Below are 17323 nucleotides of genomic sequence, written 5' to 3' on the forward strand. Positions count from 1 at the left end.
AAACTGGAGATGCTTTAATAAACTGGTTCCCACCCACCTCTCTCAAGAAAAAGAGAACTCAAAGAACTGTAGAAGCAAAAGTGATTCTGCCATGGTCACTTGGTTTTGTAATACTCAGTATTTAGAAAGCCAGCATAAGAATGGGACTAAAGAGGGAAAAGTGTATGATGATTCCTGAATGACACGCTGAATTTTTTTGGAAGTGCCATCTGTCGCTTGTTTGGAGTTGACAAATAATTTTGAAAACATTGTCTGATGTATTGCAAAATATCTGTAGCATTGTTCAGTATGGAACAGCACTTTAAAATGTTCCCCAAGAAATACACACCAATTTGAATGCTGTTTTTACAGCAATGTCCCGCTCTGGCAGCTGTTTCATACCTTTCCTACATTTAATGCACAAAAAGGCGGAGAGAAGTTGTGAGGATATATTTTATATTCATTAAGAACAGCTATTTAATATTTATAAAAGTATATGGAGAGATAAATATTTAACGAAAAGCTTCAAACAGGCATGTAATTTAAAAGACAGATTTTAGTTTATCAGGAAAAAAAGGCTGTATGACACTAATATTTCCATAGAGAAAGGAAACTGCATGGTATAAAAATACATTTAAAAAATACAAGCAATCTTAGAATTAATCTGAAAAATTTTACCTATAGTTTGTATTTCGTAATATTAGAAGATTATTATTAAAAGATATTCTAGATTCCAGAAACTAGATAGCTTGTCAAAATGCAGACTCCCTACAATGACACTGTTAAAAACCCTGTAATTATTCACTTGTTTTTTGAAAATAACCATTTGATTGACACGTCGATTTTCCTAATTCTGAGATTGCCTTCCTTTTCTTCATGCCTTGAGACTGAACAAGGCTGTGAAGAGAGCATCTGGCAGCAAGGAATCAGCAGAGGGACAGAACAGATGTGGTGACATCTAGCAACACCTCTCTGAAATGCAGCCCAGCAGGCTGCATGATTTAAACCACCTATTTCCACTCAGTGCCCAAGAAGCTCACCCCAGCCTCCTGCCCTGAATGATTCGGAAGCTCAGTCAGTTTCTGGGTACTCACTGAAAGGCTGGTGGTGTTTGGAACATACTGATCCTGCTCTCCCAGCAGAACATCAATCACAGGGTGCCTCCCATTCTTTATGATTATTTCACGACGACTGTCTTGCACAGTTGGCCTGCAAAAGAGGAAAGGTCTTCATCTCAGTGTTCTTTGTAACTGAGTATGTAAAACTACTGTAACTGAAGCCTGCAGGACTGTCACCTGTGATGTAAGTTTCTGTGGAAAAAGATACAAATTATAAAAATTAATTACTGCCATCAAGTATTTCTAAGGAAAATACTTTCTAAAGAACACTTTCTCTGAGAAAAATAAAGCCACAGAATTTTAGGACTGAAATTACCTAACACTTTGGGTGGACATCAAAGGGAAGATGTGGGGAGTGAGATTTCTCTTGGGTTGAAGAATGATAATGAAATTTTAAAGGAAAATGGAGACCAAATAAATGGCATCCTTCAAGCACGAAGCATTGAGGAAAGAGGTAAAACCTGATAATGGTGAGGGAGTTTAGCACAAAGGTAATTCCAACAGTTGTACAGCTGAGATGAAACCAGAATATGGACAGTCTTGGGGCTTACCACCTGTTCAACAGCATTCCTCAGACTGGAATTCAGTGAAAGTCTGCAGAGTGGACACTCACACACCAGATGGTGACCTCTGGACTGCCCACACCATCACCTACAGCTCCAGCGGCTGCCTGGGAGCCCTGCTGAGCCTCCAGCACACTGCAAGGGGGGCTCACCTCTCCCCAACACCTCTGCCCCTGACCCAGCTCATTCCCCTGCCTCAGGCAGGAAACAATCCCCACAAATCAGAAAACATTCCTCCAAAGTAACACTAAAGTCCAGTCTTTCCTTCAGCAAGCCTCCAGAATTAATTATTGACACCTTCCCTGCAGCTGAGGTTTCACTGAGAAGTCTCCTTCCTGCTAGTTTATGAAGCCACTCTGAAATTCAGTGAATTATTTATTTACATTCTGCACAGTGAATTAATCACATTTCAGTTTGTTTTCTCATCTCAGTACACCGAAATAAGTGAGCAATTATTTTCAAAGAGATTTTGATAGAGAGACACACAAGATCCCAAGAGCCCAGAAGTGATCAATATTGTCTTTAATGATGTATCAAAGCAGAAGTTTTTGGAAGTGGATTTCTCTTCTCTTTCACCCCCCTACCTGTGTGTGGTCTGGGGCAGAAGCAGCAGCTCGGCTCTTACACCTGAGCCCAGCTGAGGCATCACCACTGCTCTGCAAGCTGGAGCTAATATTTACTATTAATTACCTGAGATACACCTTTCAAACACACCTCAGATACCCCACACTCTCAGGTATCAGAAAGGTACCGTAAAATCAGACCTCTCTGAGAATAAAAAAACAGTAATTTTTTACAGAAAGACATAAAAAAAGTCCAGCATTTATTTGCGATATCACCTACTAGACTCAGGTCAAACAACAAACATTAGGATGTCAAATTGGAACTGCAATGTTTACAGATTTGCATTAAGTCCAGAAGTGTAGCTCTCCAAAATCAGATTAAGTTGAAACTACTGTAAACACTTTTAGTAGTGATTTTTATCATGGCACACATATTAAAATACAATTTATTTTAAGTACACTCTTATAATTCCGTATGAAATCCTACGTAAAAAAATTAAAAATTAAAAATTGATTACCTGCAGTAGTCTCCTTGTTTGGCCACCTGGGCCAATGAGAACAGGCAGTCCACAGTTGCTAGGTGACAAATGGCTTTAGACACGGGGTGATAATGTTCGCTGAAACGGCTGCATCAAAACGGGGAAAAGTTACACAAAAACAGGGACAGAAACAATTCCACTCAAATACAAAAGGATTGTCAAAATGCACGCCATGCAAGCTCGTCACAGGGCTCCTATGCTCTTTAAGTCACTCTGAATCCAAATCTCCCAGCAGTGTATCACACAGAACATGAGGACAACAATCAAGGTGGACTTCACCTCCCATTCTAACAGTGAGTTATTTTTCAAGCACAGAAAATCAGGCAAAATTAAATTCATTAGATAGGTCATAAAGGGTCAGCAGTTGATCCCTGCTGCCTAAATGAGGTGTACAAAAATGCCACAATTTATCATAATTTATACAGAATACCAGCAGCTGGATCCAGCTGTTGATTCAGCCTCGGTTCAGCCTCAGCTGTTGATTCAGCTGTAAGTTACAGTCAAAGAAGAACCAAACTAAGAGTGTCTCATCGCAGCAGTTGTCTAAAATTTCAATGAATTATGGTATCTACAACGGAAAATTCAAGAATTCATTTTCAGTTTATGGTGCTGCTTCCCCAGTACAATAAGGACATTATCAGGAGAACAGTTTTCAGTGGAGTTCATTCTCTTAGTCCTCTGGAATTTCTTTTTCCCTCTCTCCTAGTCTCAAAGCTACAATATAGAATATAAAACCAGCAGGGGAGCAAAATCTAATAAACAAAGACATAAATGAATGATGGGGAGGGAAAGAAGAGCCCTTTCCTACACACAGGTCTTTCCTTTTTGTCTCCTGCAGCACTGCTGAGAACAGACAAGTGAACATGGAGACAATTCTTTCATTGTATTGCAAAGGAAACAAAACTGGAGAAGTGTCAATTGGAATGTCTTTCCAGTTTCTACTCAATTTTCAGAATTTCTGGGCTCCTAATGGGAAGCAAATCCAGTGAGACAACTTGAGCAGGGACTTGTTAAGTTCTTGCAAGCTATCGCTGCATGACAGGAGGAACAATTTCAGCAGTTCTGCAACTCATGCAAGTAAAAAACAACAGATAATCAGGCAACTGAAAAATTAAAGGCATTCAGAAGTTCAGGAAGTATTGTTTAAACTCCCATTTTGAAGATCCTTTTGCTATCCAGGCAAATAACCCCACTGAAAACTCTGATCTCAGACAAGCACACATGTCAGATGTGAGGGACAATGAAACTCCCACTACTTTCTAACAAACTCTCATGGTCAACGTAGCATACAAGATATAAAAAATAATAAAACAACTGTGTAATATTGATAAGTAATATAATAAAACCAATGAAATCCACTGGGCTCAGTTTCACTCAGAGTCAGCTGTACTTTCAGTTGTTAATGCCGTGGTATTATTTCTCAGAGTTTGGGAAACACCTTGCATACTTAATGGTGTGTTTTCACCAGAGTTTTAAAAGGTAGAGACACCACTGCTGGTCTCAGGACTGGGGCTCAGTCCTGAACCATTTAGAACGGTTTAAAGGAAGAACAGCATTTAACTGACTACCAGCCAAGCTGCTGTGTACAACTACTAACGCCTCTATGTACAAAACAAGCGTTTTCGTGTCCCTGCTGTCTCCCAGCGCAGGGCTCGGGGGCGGAACACTCACTCCAGGAAGCAGAGCCACCCAGAGGTGCAGTGCAGGGCGAGCTGCTCGCGGAGCTGCTGCAGGACCCTGTAGCTCTCTGTGACCAGCGGCGAGTGGAAGCGGCTCACGGCTTTGGTGCTGCACGGGGAGAGACAGAGACACACAGGGCTCGTTGGGACCAAGGCCACTCAGCGTGAAAAATGCACGTATTTTATGATTGGCTTTTCGCAAATATTACAATTAATATTATACGTGTTGTGTTAGAAACTGATGCTGTATTAATTCTCTTAAGTAGTGTGTTGAATATAGTTGTAGGTTATAACAAAATGTTAAAATAGAAACTATGCTATGTAGGATACTTTTTAAAATAAAGGACTCACAGTGAGACAGCAGCCACAGAACACCTGAATCTTTCAGAGAAAGAGAATTTATTGCCCCATTATCAGAAGAAACGAACTTCTTCCTGCCTCGAGGGCACTGTTAGGATTCAGAGGAAGAAGCTGACACTGAGCAGAGAGAATCCGGTGTTTGAATGGAATTTATGCATCATGGATGAGGTGTATGAATATGCAACAGGCTGTTGCTTTTAAGGGTTAATCCTCTGTTAACATGGGTCCTTTTTCAGGCTTATTTTGCCCAGAGAAGTTACCCAGACTGTCTCTAACTCTTTGTTTTTATTGTCTCAAATTGTCCTAATTCAAATTGTCCAATTATTATTACTCTAATTGCATTACTATTTTTATAACCATTTTATTAGTATTAAACTTTTATAATTTCAAAAACAAGTGACTGGCGTTTTTCACACCCAGCAATCACCTGCACCATCCACATGCCAAATTGGACTCATTTCCTTCATCTCCGCCAGCCCCCACAGTGCATGTGCTGGAGCAAGGTTCTCCCATTGGTGGCAGTGACCTCCATTGGGAGTGAAGTGGCACTGCTGCCCACTCAGGAAGGCTCTGGAACGCTCTGCACAGCGTGCCATTGTCACCCCAGAGCACACACTTCACAAAACTGCTCAGCAACAGCTGCCCGAGTGCATGGCTGGCTGATACACACCCAGCCAGACAAAAACAAATTCACTGTAAAGAGAAAAACTCCATCATAAGCCTGAAATAAACATAGTTGATGCAGATTGTCTTGCTAGTTTTCATTTGCTATTTATTTGTGTGTTTTTATTAAGGACTCAATTTGGCACATACAGGCATTCTTTTACAGAATCCAGATTAGCTGTAATTTGTTCACCATGTTAATTCTGTCTGATCTATGCACTTCTCAGTATTAAAAGAAGTTTAATTAAAAGAGAATTGAGTGTTAATTCTTGCATAACTGAATAGAGCATCACAACAGAGTTCAGCTTAGGGAGAGATGTTTGTGCTCACACATTACACTCTGGGGCTTGTAGAGAATTCAGTATTTACATGGACATTGTAACTTCCAGGTATTCAAACCATTCAAATCATAAATCAAATGACTGAAAAGAAAAAAAGCCAGCTACATAAATCAGTCCATCTCTGTTTCACCTGCTGGAAAATTATCCAAAATCAAGCTTACATTAGAACAAGTACCAAAGCAAGAAGAACTGGTCTGTATGAGTAAATAAAATTATATTTTAAATGCACTGAATTCACCAAGATGTATAAGCAGATGTTGGCACAGCTACTTTAATCTTTCTGAATAAAACAAGAACAATCAAAACTGCATGAAGGATTTGCATATGCAAGCTACAAGTGCAACTGAATCAAGGCCACAGATCTGACACCAGTACATGAACCTTGAAGAATTGAGTGAGTAATTCTGTGCTTTGAGGATGCACTGTGTGAAAACAAACGTTGTAACAAATCAATTTTTCTCAGTTTTGTTTGGGTTTTTTTTTCTTTTAAGCAATAGATTTGCAGTTTGGTTGGGTTTTCAGCTTAAAAAAACCCCAACAAACCTTAACACATGGGACAATGAGAATATGTATGTAATGAATTGTACTACCAAAATACCTCGTTTTTTCCTCTAAATTAAAACAGAACCAAACTTCAAAGACATTTTACATACCTACTAACCATAACCCAGTCAGATGGCACAGATGATTTATGGGAATTCTTGACTTCTATCAAAAACTGAAATAACAGAAATGTAATGTTACACACCATGGGAAGTCAGGAAGACCAGAGAATCAGAATCATCATTTATCCAGTAACTGCAAGCACCAGAGGAAAACTGTGGCATTCACATTTTCTGAAAAAATCCCTTCACCCAGGATTTTTCTCCTGGGAAGCTGAGAAGCCTCAGAGAAAAGGAAAACAATTCTTATCTCATTTGCTTCTCCTGTGCTGTGCTCATGTGGAATGTGTTTGGAGATTGTTTACCCACAGGTGATTGTTCCACTGGATTCTGCTGGGAGTTGTTTTCACTCTTTGGCCAGTCAGGGCCAAGCTGTGTCAGGGCTCTGGAGAGAGTCACGAGTTTTCATTATTATCTTTTTAGCATTGAGTAAGTATCCTTTCTGTATTCTTTAGTATAGTTTAGTATAGTGTTCTTTAATATAATACAGTATTATAAAGTAATAAATTAGCCTTCTGAGAACATGGAGTCAGATTCATCATTCCTGCCTTCGTGGGACATTCCCTGCAAATACAATGGAAAACCATGCTCAGCCTGAAGAGAAGGAGCAGCCCAAGAGGGAATGCTGTTCTCTCCCCAGAAGAAGCTGGGGTTATGACACACATCCCCCTGGCGCACCTGCAGAAGTTTGCTGCAGGTTTGAGTGGGCTCGGGGTCAGACAGGGAGGCACAGGGACCAGCAGCAGCAGTGCCAGGGGGCTCAGAGCACTGAGATCTATGTGTTTGTTTCACATGATTCATGTCAGTTATCTCTGTAACAATAGCCTGAGGTCCTGGGTGTCAGGGAGTTGAGGCAGTCTCACGTCACAGAATTCAGCTGGAAAACAGATTTCCTGCAGAGATTAGGTTAACACAGAACCTGACCACATTTACGGAAAGCCACAAGAGCCAGGTCTGGCAAAACTTCTCCATTGTGGCTAATGGGATTTAGATAGAAACTTCCACAGGAGCCAGCAGTCATCCCCAAGAACAAACAAGGATAACAATCCGAACACAGGAATAGAGCAAGGACAGGGTGCACTAAATGTTAATTCACCCAAAGTACTTCCAAGGTATTTCTCTGTTGTGAAAGAGCATTTGAATTTCACATCTATCAGGGTGCTACAAGAACACAGGAAGAATAAAACATACAGATCTGAGGAAGAAAGAGCTCAAATCAAATAAATTCCTGTTCTAGTCCTGTGTTCTATTCCTCCAACACAACTTTGTTTCCATTACTTCCACTCCTCTGGCATCTCTCTTTTCCTCACTGACCATATTCCCTGACACCTCTCTGCTGCCTCTTTTGGTGTCTGTTCAACACTCACACCAGATGTCATGAAATAAGAGCTGTCCCCAGCCTCTGCAGCTCCTTTCATCAAGGCACCCAGACATATCTCTGTCTACAGAGGTTTCTGCCCTGCTGCAAAGGCCTCCTCTCTGAAATGTGGGCAGTGACTGCTGCCTCTGGAACCACTTTTCAGTACCTCCTTGGATGCTCTCCTCTCTTTAATCAGCTCCTCTCTTTTCCTTTACTTCACACAGATGGCAGCTATTAACCCAGCTTCCCTGAGAGAAACCTTTCAGATCCTGCTCTTCCCTGCCTCAGACAATACTCAAACACACTTTTCCACTTTTCCTTTGGATTTCAGCCTCTGTGCTGACAGCCCACCCGACTCCTGGGCCGTGTGTTTCCTGTTCTGAGCTTCACCCTCAACAGGAACATCCAGCTTCAGGTCTTTATCAAAGGCTGCTGTCTCTAATTCATCCCTTCCCTCATTTTCAGTAGTGTCTGTTTCCTCCCTCCTGTGTCTTTTGGATCTTTCTCAGCTTCCAAAGTGCCCCTCAGGCCAATTCCAGCCCCCTCCCTCCCTGTCCTCACCCACTCCTCTCTTCTGCTCACACCTCTCATTCTGTTTCCTAACTCCTTTCTTTCCCCAATTTTCTGTTTCACAGCTTTTCCCAGCTTCCTACTCTCAGTTCCAGAGGAGAACGCTGAGCAGTGCTACCTGACTGCTCCTTTCAGTTTCCTCACAAACGTGGCAGGGTCTGCTGTCTCTGTTTTTCACCACGGAACCTCTCAGCTGGCTGGATCACATCCTGCCCACACTTGTGCAGCATCCACGAGGAAAAGTTCCAGTGCAGAACACCATTTCCGAGAATTGGAACTAAAACAACACTTATCACTCTTTAATACTGTTCCCTCTCCTCTCCCATCTTTCAAATTACAGTCTGACTCAGTACTCAGAAATCCTTTCACCATTCTTCAAATTAACCAAATGCTGTGCTTCCTGGTTCTCTGAGAGTATTCCAGTACTTAATAGCCATACAATTAACCTTGGAAGTATGTGTTTTTACACAGACAGAAAAGCAAAGCATTACTGAACCAAATTCAACTGCACTAATGCACTTCTATTATTTAAGTCACTGAAGTGATTGACTTAACAAATAAAGGAGTCACACGGCAAGAAAGCTGCTCTTCAAAGTTGTACAAAAGATTATAGTCAAATGCCCTCATGAAGCACCACACTCAGGGAATAGAGTTCCAGCTAGGTCCCGCTTTTAAGCTATTTTCCAGGCAAGGATGGGTACAGTCATACATAATAAACCCCACAGTACCTCTTGACCCGAAACTGCAACATACTCTGCAGAAGGGTTCTTAATCTGTTTACGAATATCCGGCAGATGCAATTGGATTTTAGAAAGCACATCCTGGATCTCCTCCTTCTTCTTTCGGATGGCAGGGAAGTCCGTCAGGTCCCTGAACAACTGGGTTTTATCTCCAGTCCTACCCGTAAGAAATGCAAGGTAAAACAATGGTAAAAAGGGAGAGATGTACCTCAGTTCTACCAGCTGCATCCTTATTTTGTTATTTTTGCCTGTTGGAGCATTAGCTCAATTCCCCTCTGAGTACAGATTTTCAGGTGCTTGGTCATAGCAGAGCCCATTCACTGAAAGCTGCTGTGCTCAGGACAGGAGCAGAAAGGCACCCCAACTGCTGACAACACCTGTACTGCAGTTAAACATGAAACTTGAGGTGATTTCTGCATGCCACGAACACAGATTTTCAACACATTTAGAATCTGGCCAAATTTGGGCACATTTTTGTAAGGATTGCATGGAAAAATCCCCCCCTCAAGGCCCTCATGGAAGCAGAATGCCATCAGTACTTTCCCAGAGCAGCTTCCTTCTTTTGTCCAGAAAAGATTACCCAGAATACTTGTAAGCACATGCAAAACAATGCCCTTTTCTAATTTCAGTGCCAGAAAAAATGACAGAACTGTTTTGGCAGCACTAGCTCAGGTCAGGACTGAAACCTGAAACAAGCAATGCCATTCAAATGGTTAAAGCTGGGAAGCTGAAGTAGCAATTAAAAATACAGCTGTCAACAAAAATAACAAAAAATTTAACTTACCCTAGTAAGTATCAGGCAAACAATAAAAAAGCACTGTTATCAGCCCTAAGTTAATTGCAATATAACTTTGCATTTTAGAGCCAATACAAAACTCTGCAAGTTAATTATATAATTACCTTAAAAACTAATATGTGGAGAGCAAGTAATTAGCCAACTGAAAGTACTACAACATGGAAGCAATAAAAAAATCTAATCTTCTACTTACTCCACTGCCCCTTGGCCTGCAAATGGAGCTACAGCTGGAGCCAGTGGCAAGGGAGGTAGCACAGAGCTGAGCTCTGGCTGTGCACTCCCTCCTCACTGGGATTACATAAGTGACAGTGAAGATGCCATTTTAAAGTACAATACTAATTTTTAGAAACGATTTTGTGCTAATTAGACTAGTTTCCATGGGAATGCAAGGCAAAAAAAAACCAGATCCCTAGTAGCCAGCAGCTGATTGTGAAGACTGTCACTGCTATGTGATGCCTACAAAAAATTGTAACATTGACAGTTTCAAAAACACAAATCCCAAAATCTCTATCTCCCTGCTAAAAAAACCCAAAACCTGGAGAAAGGGATGCTTTTGAGAACAATTACAGGATTTTATCCACACCTCATAACAAAAATAACATGTGATGCAGTCTGTGCTCAAGTGCGTGTGTGCATGTATGGATGTGAGCAGAAGCCAAGATTTTGATGAAAGAAATGTTTTTGAGTAAAAATAATACCACCACATGCATCTGAGATATATAAAGGCCAGAAAGTAAATTGGCTTAATCATTCTGAATAAATGTAAATACAATATACCCATTCTACAGATCATTTATATCTTGTATACTATTCTAGCCATTGTTAGTACAGTGACAGAAGAAAACACCCCATGCTTTGAAACTAACTACACTAAATCTGGTATAATGTGGATTGGTATGATTTAGATACAGTCTGTTTTGGCACAAACTGTCACAACTATAATTGAGCACCAGGCATCAGCAGAAATCTCATATTCCCACCTTGCCATTGGGCAGAGGAAATCCTTCTGCCCCTCTCTACTTCTAAATTTATACTCCTTGGGTCCACCTCTAAATCAGAACCAAATAAAATAAAGTTCTAGGCTTTCATTCTCAGATTTATTTTTCGATCTCAGGTTGGAAAAGATAAAAGGCGTTTTATAAATAAAGTGGATTTTTTTTTAGTTCTCAGTGTAAAAGTTAAGACTATGCTGCCCCCATATAACAACAGACTAAACTTTCTGCCACAACCTCAGCAAAGAATCCAGGGATGACAGTGGAGGCAGCAGTGCTTCAGAACGAACAGTACACAGAAAATTATTTAGAGATATTCTCCAATATTATGTGTACTCATTCCAACCTAGCATCTTCTTCCTCTGTCTTTTTTTCCTCATGGACCAACAATGGACATAAATAAGACAAAAAAGTGCAGACAGCTTTGATGAATTCTCACAAAAACAGTGGAAGGCATATTGCTGATAACAGAGCTGCCCCTCTGCTGAAGGTCAAGCCTCTCTTCAAAAGGAATAGCTTCCCTTAAAAAAAATTAATTTGAATGCTGTTAAACCAATTAACATAATGCAAACTGTATTTTCCTGCAAATTCCCATCTCCCAAAACAGGTGAGAAACTTTCAAAAGCTCATTCAGCCTGAGGCAGACACCCTCTAGGCAAAATACTGCCTCACCTAGTTTAACTTTACAAAAGGAACTGTACCTACATAAATATGAAATAAAAACATAAAACTGAGGTGTATTAAACCAAGAGGCATAATTTGCATAACTGTACACATTTACTCAAAAAGGCCATGAGGACGGAAGAATGATGTTATTTTCTCTACTTACTTGGCTGCTTCTTCATTAAGGATCTTTAAATACTGTTTTACTGGGGAGAGAAGGTCTGGGATTTCCAACAGTGCATCTTTTAATAGAGGAGATCTCACATGGGACTGTATGACCGGGACAAAAGCTTGAATTTCCGAGTCCAGACGAGACAGGGTGCTGACTATCAAGAAGAACTCCTGGGTAGAGCACTGAGAAGGGAAGGAATCTCTGAATCATTACAATCCACTACATTTTCACTTACAGGTTCTTGTGCTTTTTCAAAATGTGACAGCATGCAAATTAAATGTACGGAAAGTAACAGAGCTGCACCATCTTGCCCCACTAATTAGGAGGGTTAATTAACCACACCAATTGACCCACCCCTTTTGCTCAGGATTTTGTCAAGAGCTGATCTCCAGCGTTCCTGTTGCTGGGGGCAGATGTGCGCACAAAGGCAGGAAAAGGGGCAATAAGGTGCAAACAGCAAAAAAAGCAGGTAGGGTGATGTCAGGAGCACCACACCTTGTCCATATGGCCCTGGCAGGGCAGGGTTTGAAAGGCAAGGTCAGGCACACACAGGGAGAGACTGGGAACAAGAACGCAGGGAGGAGAAGAAAAAGACACAGAGAAAGGGAAACCCAGCGCCCTGTTTAAAGTGCTTGAAGCTACTGACAGCTTGGGCTGTGCCAGCCCTGCCTGGAGGGACAGGGGACACACCAGCCCACTCCTCATCCTCTCTTTAGCACAAGGGAAGATTCTCCCACCTCGTCCAGGCACCCATCCAGGGCATCCTGCAGAAGGGAACATCCCACCCTGGGGCCAAGCACACACACAGCCCTGCCAGAGCCTCCTTTGTGACACCCACAGGGCAGGAGCTGCCTCCCTAAAGCAGCTTCTCACCTACAGCACCAGCCCTACAAGAGAGCCTCCTCTCCCTTCCTGAGCCACCTGTGCTGGGGGTCAAGCACTTTGCTGTAGGGTTCTGGGTGCTCCCCAGTGCCAGCACAGTTCGTCACCTCCACATCCTGTTCAGGTGTGGGAATCCACAAAATTTTTGTGGATTCCCACACCTGAGGGATTTGGGAAAGCTGCAAAAGGCAGGCCTCAGAGACAGCAGACCTGGGATTGGAGCTAAGCAGCAGCCATGAGATTGGTCAGCAGAAAAAGTCTGCCATATCTTACTGTTACAACTTTTTTTTTTCTCTTTTATCACAGCAATCTAGAATTTAATTTCTGGACGGGGCTGTATGGTGACCAGCACAACAATGCTCACAGAAGAGGCAGACTACAATGAATCACTATTTCATAGAACACATCTACATTTTTATTTTGCCATCCTTTGTCTTTCAATTTCTTCCCTAAAGTAAATTTTTCTTTCTCTTCCTTGCCACACTCAAACGCAAGAACTAAGGCAATTCTCTCATTTATTACACTGCAGTTATTCCCAGGTTATGTCTGTACCCAAATGCAGAATCAAGTATTAGCCAAAATGCAGTTTAATCACAGTTAGGAATTCTGGAGGGCCACAGACACTGCACCCTGAATATTTCTGGAGAACCTAAGCTCATCTATTTTACAGAACCACAGAGTTCTATGGGACAGAGGACACCCATTAGGAGGTTTTCCTGCAAATGCTCCGGTTTTTCTGTGTTATTTCCTTTTTGCCTGCTCTCAGGCCTATATATTTGTGTGCTTACCACTAACCCATAATGCAACAAGGATCATCATGTAAAAGTGTTACCAGACAGCACAATTTTCCTTTCCATTGAACTATTCCAAATATCTCCAGTTGTACTCCTTTGTATTACACTAACTGCAGTTTCTTTGCTGTTAACACCCTTCAAATGCCTCTAAGCCTTCTGTTCTCCTTTAATCATCCATCTGACAAAAAAATCAAAAGGTCTTTTAGTCTGCTTCATAAACGATCCATTACTCTTCCTCATGAAAACTTTGGGTTTCCTCTGCACTGGCTGCAATTTATCATCATCTTTCTGATAATCTGGGACTTACTGCCTCTATCTTACAACAAAATTAAACAAAATAATAAAGGAGTAAGTATGTCAACAGTGTTTGAAGTCAAAGCACAGAGGAAAGGCCTGAAAGTGTAAACAAATGATAAATCCCAGCTTGGACTCCAAGTCAAATAAAACACTTTCTGCCTGAGTGCATCACCATCCCCATGCACACCCATGAGGATGAGGGATAAAACCCTGCCAGGCTTCTCTAGAGCGTGCCCAGGAGGCAGCAGGGCGATGCACAGCATGGGAGAATGAGCAGATGTGCACACCCAGAGATGCATCAGCCCCCCAGGGGAGCTCATCAGGGTGGGGGCTTTAGTTGTTCTTTTTTTAAAGAGGGAAATAAAGGGCCCTGATCAGTGCACCACCTGCAGGACTGTGGGAAAGGGACATGGTGGTGGGTACAGGTGGGAACACCTGGCTGAGGTGTCTGCAACAAGGCTGGTGTTGAAAATTGCAATGCAAGATGTTCTCCATTACCATCTGTATGGCAGATGAGCTTTGTCAAGTGGGCAGTTTGCTTTATCTCTCTCTCTGAGTGACCACATCACACCTCCCTAGGGAGGGGACATTGCTGATAACAGCCATTGAATGTCCCTGCATGGCTGATAAGAGCTACAGCATCCCATTGGGAGATGTGAGCCCAGAGGGAGGGGCCAAGCATTCCTACCTGGATATAATCAGAGATTTCAAACATTCCTACCTGGATACAATCTGAGGTTTCAAACATTCCTACCTGGATATAATCAGAGATTTCAAACATTCCTACCTGGATACAATCTGAGGTTTCAAACATTGCTACCCAGATGTAATCCAGAGGTTTTTGAGACCCCAGCACAGCTTTCTCCATGGGATTCCCCAGAGGAACAGCAGCTGTCTCTCCTTCCCCTGGATCTCCAGAGGAAGAATACATCCTTCTCTAGAGATCCCCCTTGCTCCAGCAGAACCACCCCTGACACTGCAGGAGGGCTGAGCCACAATTCCAATGGGACTGCTGCCAGCACCCTGACCCACAGGGTGTCAGGTCAGGTTCTGACTCTGTCAGTGCTGTTCTAGTGCACTGCATTGTTTATTTTATCCTTTCATTTTTTCCTTTCCCTATTAAAGAACTGTTATTTCCTGCTCCCGTATCTTTGCCTGAGAGCCCCTTAATTTAAAATTTATAGCAATTGGGAGGGGTGGGGAGGGTTCACATTCTCCATTTCAGGGGAGGCTCCTGCCTTCCTCAGCAGACTCCTGTCTTTCCAAACCAAGACAGCTGGTGAGGATGCTGAAGCTCAGGTTTCACTAAGAGGAGAAAGCTGCATTTCAGGGCACCTAAAACAACCCTTAAAGTTATGAGGTTTGTCAGAAGATGGTTAATAAACACTCTCAAGTTCCTCACAGTAGCTCTGAAGGCCCACAGGACACTGTAAGAGTCACCCAGTGAGTTAAAACCCACTTGGTTCTGTGACTACAGACCTTTGGAGAAGGGGAAACACACCATGTTTCACTGCAAACAGCCTTGTTGAACAGTGTCCCCAAGAATGGGGTGAACACAGCTCTTTTCAGTGCTTATTCAGTGTTCCTGTTCCCCCTGGCTCCGTGCTAGGAACACTGCAGGACTTGCATGTAAAATTTAATGTCTCCCCTGCAGAAATCATTCACTAAGCAAACAGATAACTGGGAACAGACACATTCAAATAACTCTGACAATATGGGCACCATTGCAGTGGGACTGATTCCATTCAAATCCTAGGTAACGTCACAAAGATACACACTATGTTATAAATTAGAAGCTTTTAAAATACAGTAAAAATTATTTACATGAAGCAGGATTAACAGTCTTGAATTCCCAGAAGATTCTCACGAGCTGATCCAATGCTATTTTTGAAGCCTGCCTTTGAGAGGACAGCAATGATAGCCATAACTTCTCTGGCACTGGAGAAATAACCTCAGAGTTGACAGTGATGCCAAACAACAGTTTCAACCAGCAGTTTATCAAACTGTCCTGAAAATGGATGCAGGAAAGATCACAGAGATCTAACACCCTCTCAGCAATACTGACAGCAATTCAGCCCCGTTTGCATTACTGAAATTGTTTCCAGCAGAGACCCACAGCCAACAGCCACTAAGCCCTTTTAACTCCAAGTTAAAAGCATTTCAAAATAAAAAAAATATTGGTGTCTAAATGCAATATACATTTATCACTCCTTTCAAATTGTAATTCCCACCTTTATCTCTTTAGCATAGGGAGCAGACTTTGGTTTGGGAGAAATGAGGTATTTAATTTTAAGATTATTAAGTCCCCTCGTTACGACTTTATAATAATCAGCTTAACGGGGAACAGTTTGCTCAAATCAGCATTTAACATTGCAAACCTAAAAATATCTGTGATGCAGAGTGTTTAAAAGATTAGAAGTGTAGCAGAAGCAAGATGTGCATGATATTATCATAGGAGGAAAAAAAAAAAGTACAACTCCAAGGTATGTGTAAGCTGAAGTCATGTCACTGCCATATTTACTGGAAAAATCCCCTTGCCCAGGATTTCCCCTGGGAAGCTGAGAAGTCTCAGAGAAAAAGGAAAACAATTTTATCTTATTTGTTTCTCCTGTGTTTTGCTGCTTTGGAATGTGGTTGGAGATTGTTTATCCAACAGGTGATTGTTTCATTGGAGTCTGGTGAATTATTTTAACTTAATGACCAACCACAGTCCAGCTGTGTTGGACTCTGGAGAGTCACGAGTTTTTCATTATTATCTTGTTAAGCTTTCTGTAAGTATCCTTTCTCTATTCTTTAGTATAGCTTAATATAGCATTCTATCATATCATATCATATCATATCATATCATATCATAAAATAATAAATTAGCCTTCTAAGAACAAGTCAGATTCATCATTTCCTTCCTGCCATGGGGCACCCTGAAAATACCACAGTAAGGTTTGATTATTGCCCTCCCTCCTTAGGTAAACAGCTCCCCCTTAATCTGTTTTGTACATCTAATGGCCAATTGTTATGATAATTCCTTTGGTGACTGCGCTTTAGTCAGAAAAAAAATGTTTATGGAGTGAAGGGTACAAATAAGATAAACACTTATGGGTTGAGCCTGTCTAAATATTTATCTTCTGAAACACACTGAAAACACAGGCATGAAAACAGCAAGAAACATCAGGTTGGCCCTGCAGGACACATTTCTGAAAGTGCTAATGGCATGTTTACTTTGTGCTGGTTGTAAAACCTGCTCAAACATCGGTCACTGACCCTCTTTTGCCACACTCCAAGGCAATAAAAGTCTCCACTTTAACTGAGGCAAAAAAAAGGAGGGTCCTGCCATTTGTATTTCCCCCTGATGCCAGAAGGGAATGCCTGTGGTGCAAATTGTGCTGGGTGATTTGGTGATTCTCCTCCGAGCACCACCTCTGCCACTGAGGTGATTCTGCACCAGCTCCAGGCACTGCTGAGACAAAACTCAATGTCAAAATTCCAAATTTCCTGTCTCTCAGATTCCTCTGCAGTCAGCCTCTGATGCTGCCCAGAAGTGTTCACCCATTCCATCTCCAGCCACCCTTCTTTTCCCACAGAGAGAAAAGCGG

General features: G+C 41.8%; 1 protein-coding gene across 1 annotated transcript in view; it reads right to left on the reverse strand.

Annotated features, from left to right (window-relative positions):
* The window catches only part of MSH3 (mutS homolog 3), a 94732-nt gene that overhangs the window by 21590 nt on the left and 55819 nt on the right, over window positions 1-17323 (reverse strand). The window contains exons 14-19 of the mRNA XM_014309466.2: window positions 11755-11942; window positions 9126-9294; window positions 6459-6523; window positions 4434-4550; window positions 2742-2849; window positions 1074-1188 (exon numbers count right to left, since the gene is read on the reverse strand). Coding sequence (XP_014164941.1) covers window positions 1074-1188; window positions 2742-2849; window positions 4434-4550; window positions 6459-6523; window positions 9126-9294; window positions 11755-11942 — 762 coding nt within the window. The remainder of the gene's footprint in view (window positions 1-1073; window positions 1189-2741; window positions 2850-4433; window positions 4551-6458; window positions 6524-9125; window positions 9295-11754; window positions 11943-17323) is intronic.

The sequence above is a fragment of the Geospiza fortis genome, unplaced genomic scaffold (assembly GCF_000277835.1).
Source record: "Geospiza fortis unplaced genomic scaffold, GeoFor_1.0 scaffold43, whole genome shotgun sequence".
In the NCBI taxonomy this organism is placed as follows: domain Eukaryota; kingdom Metazoa; phylum Chordata; class Aves; order Passeriformes; family Thraupidae; genus Geospiza; species Geospiza fortis.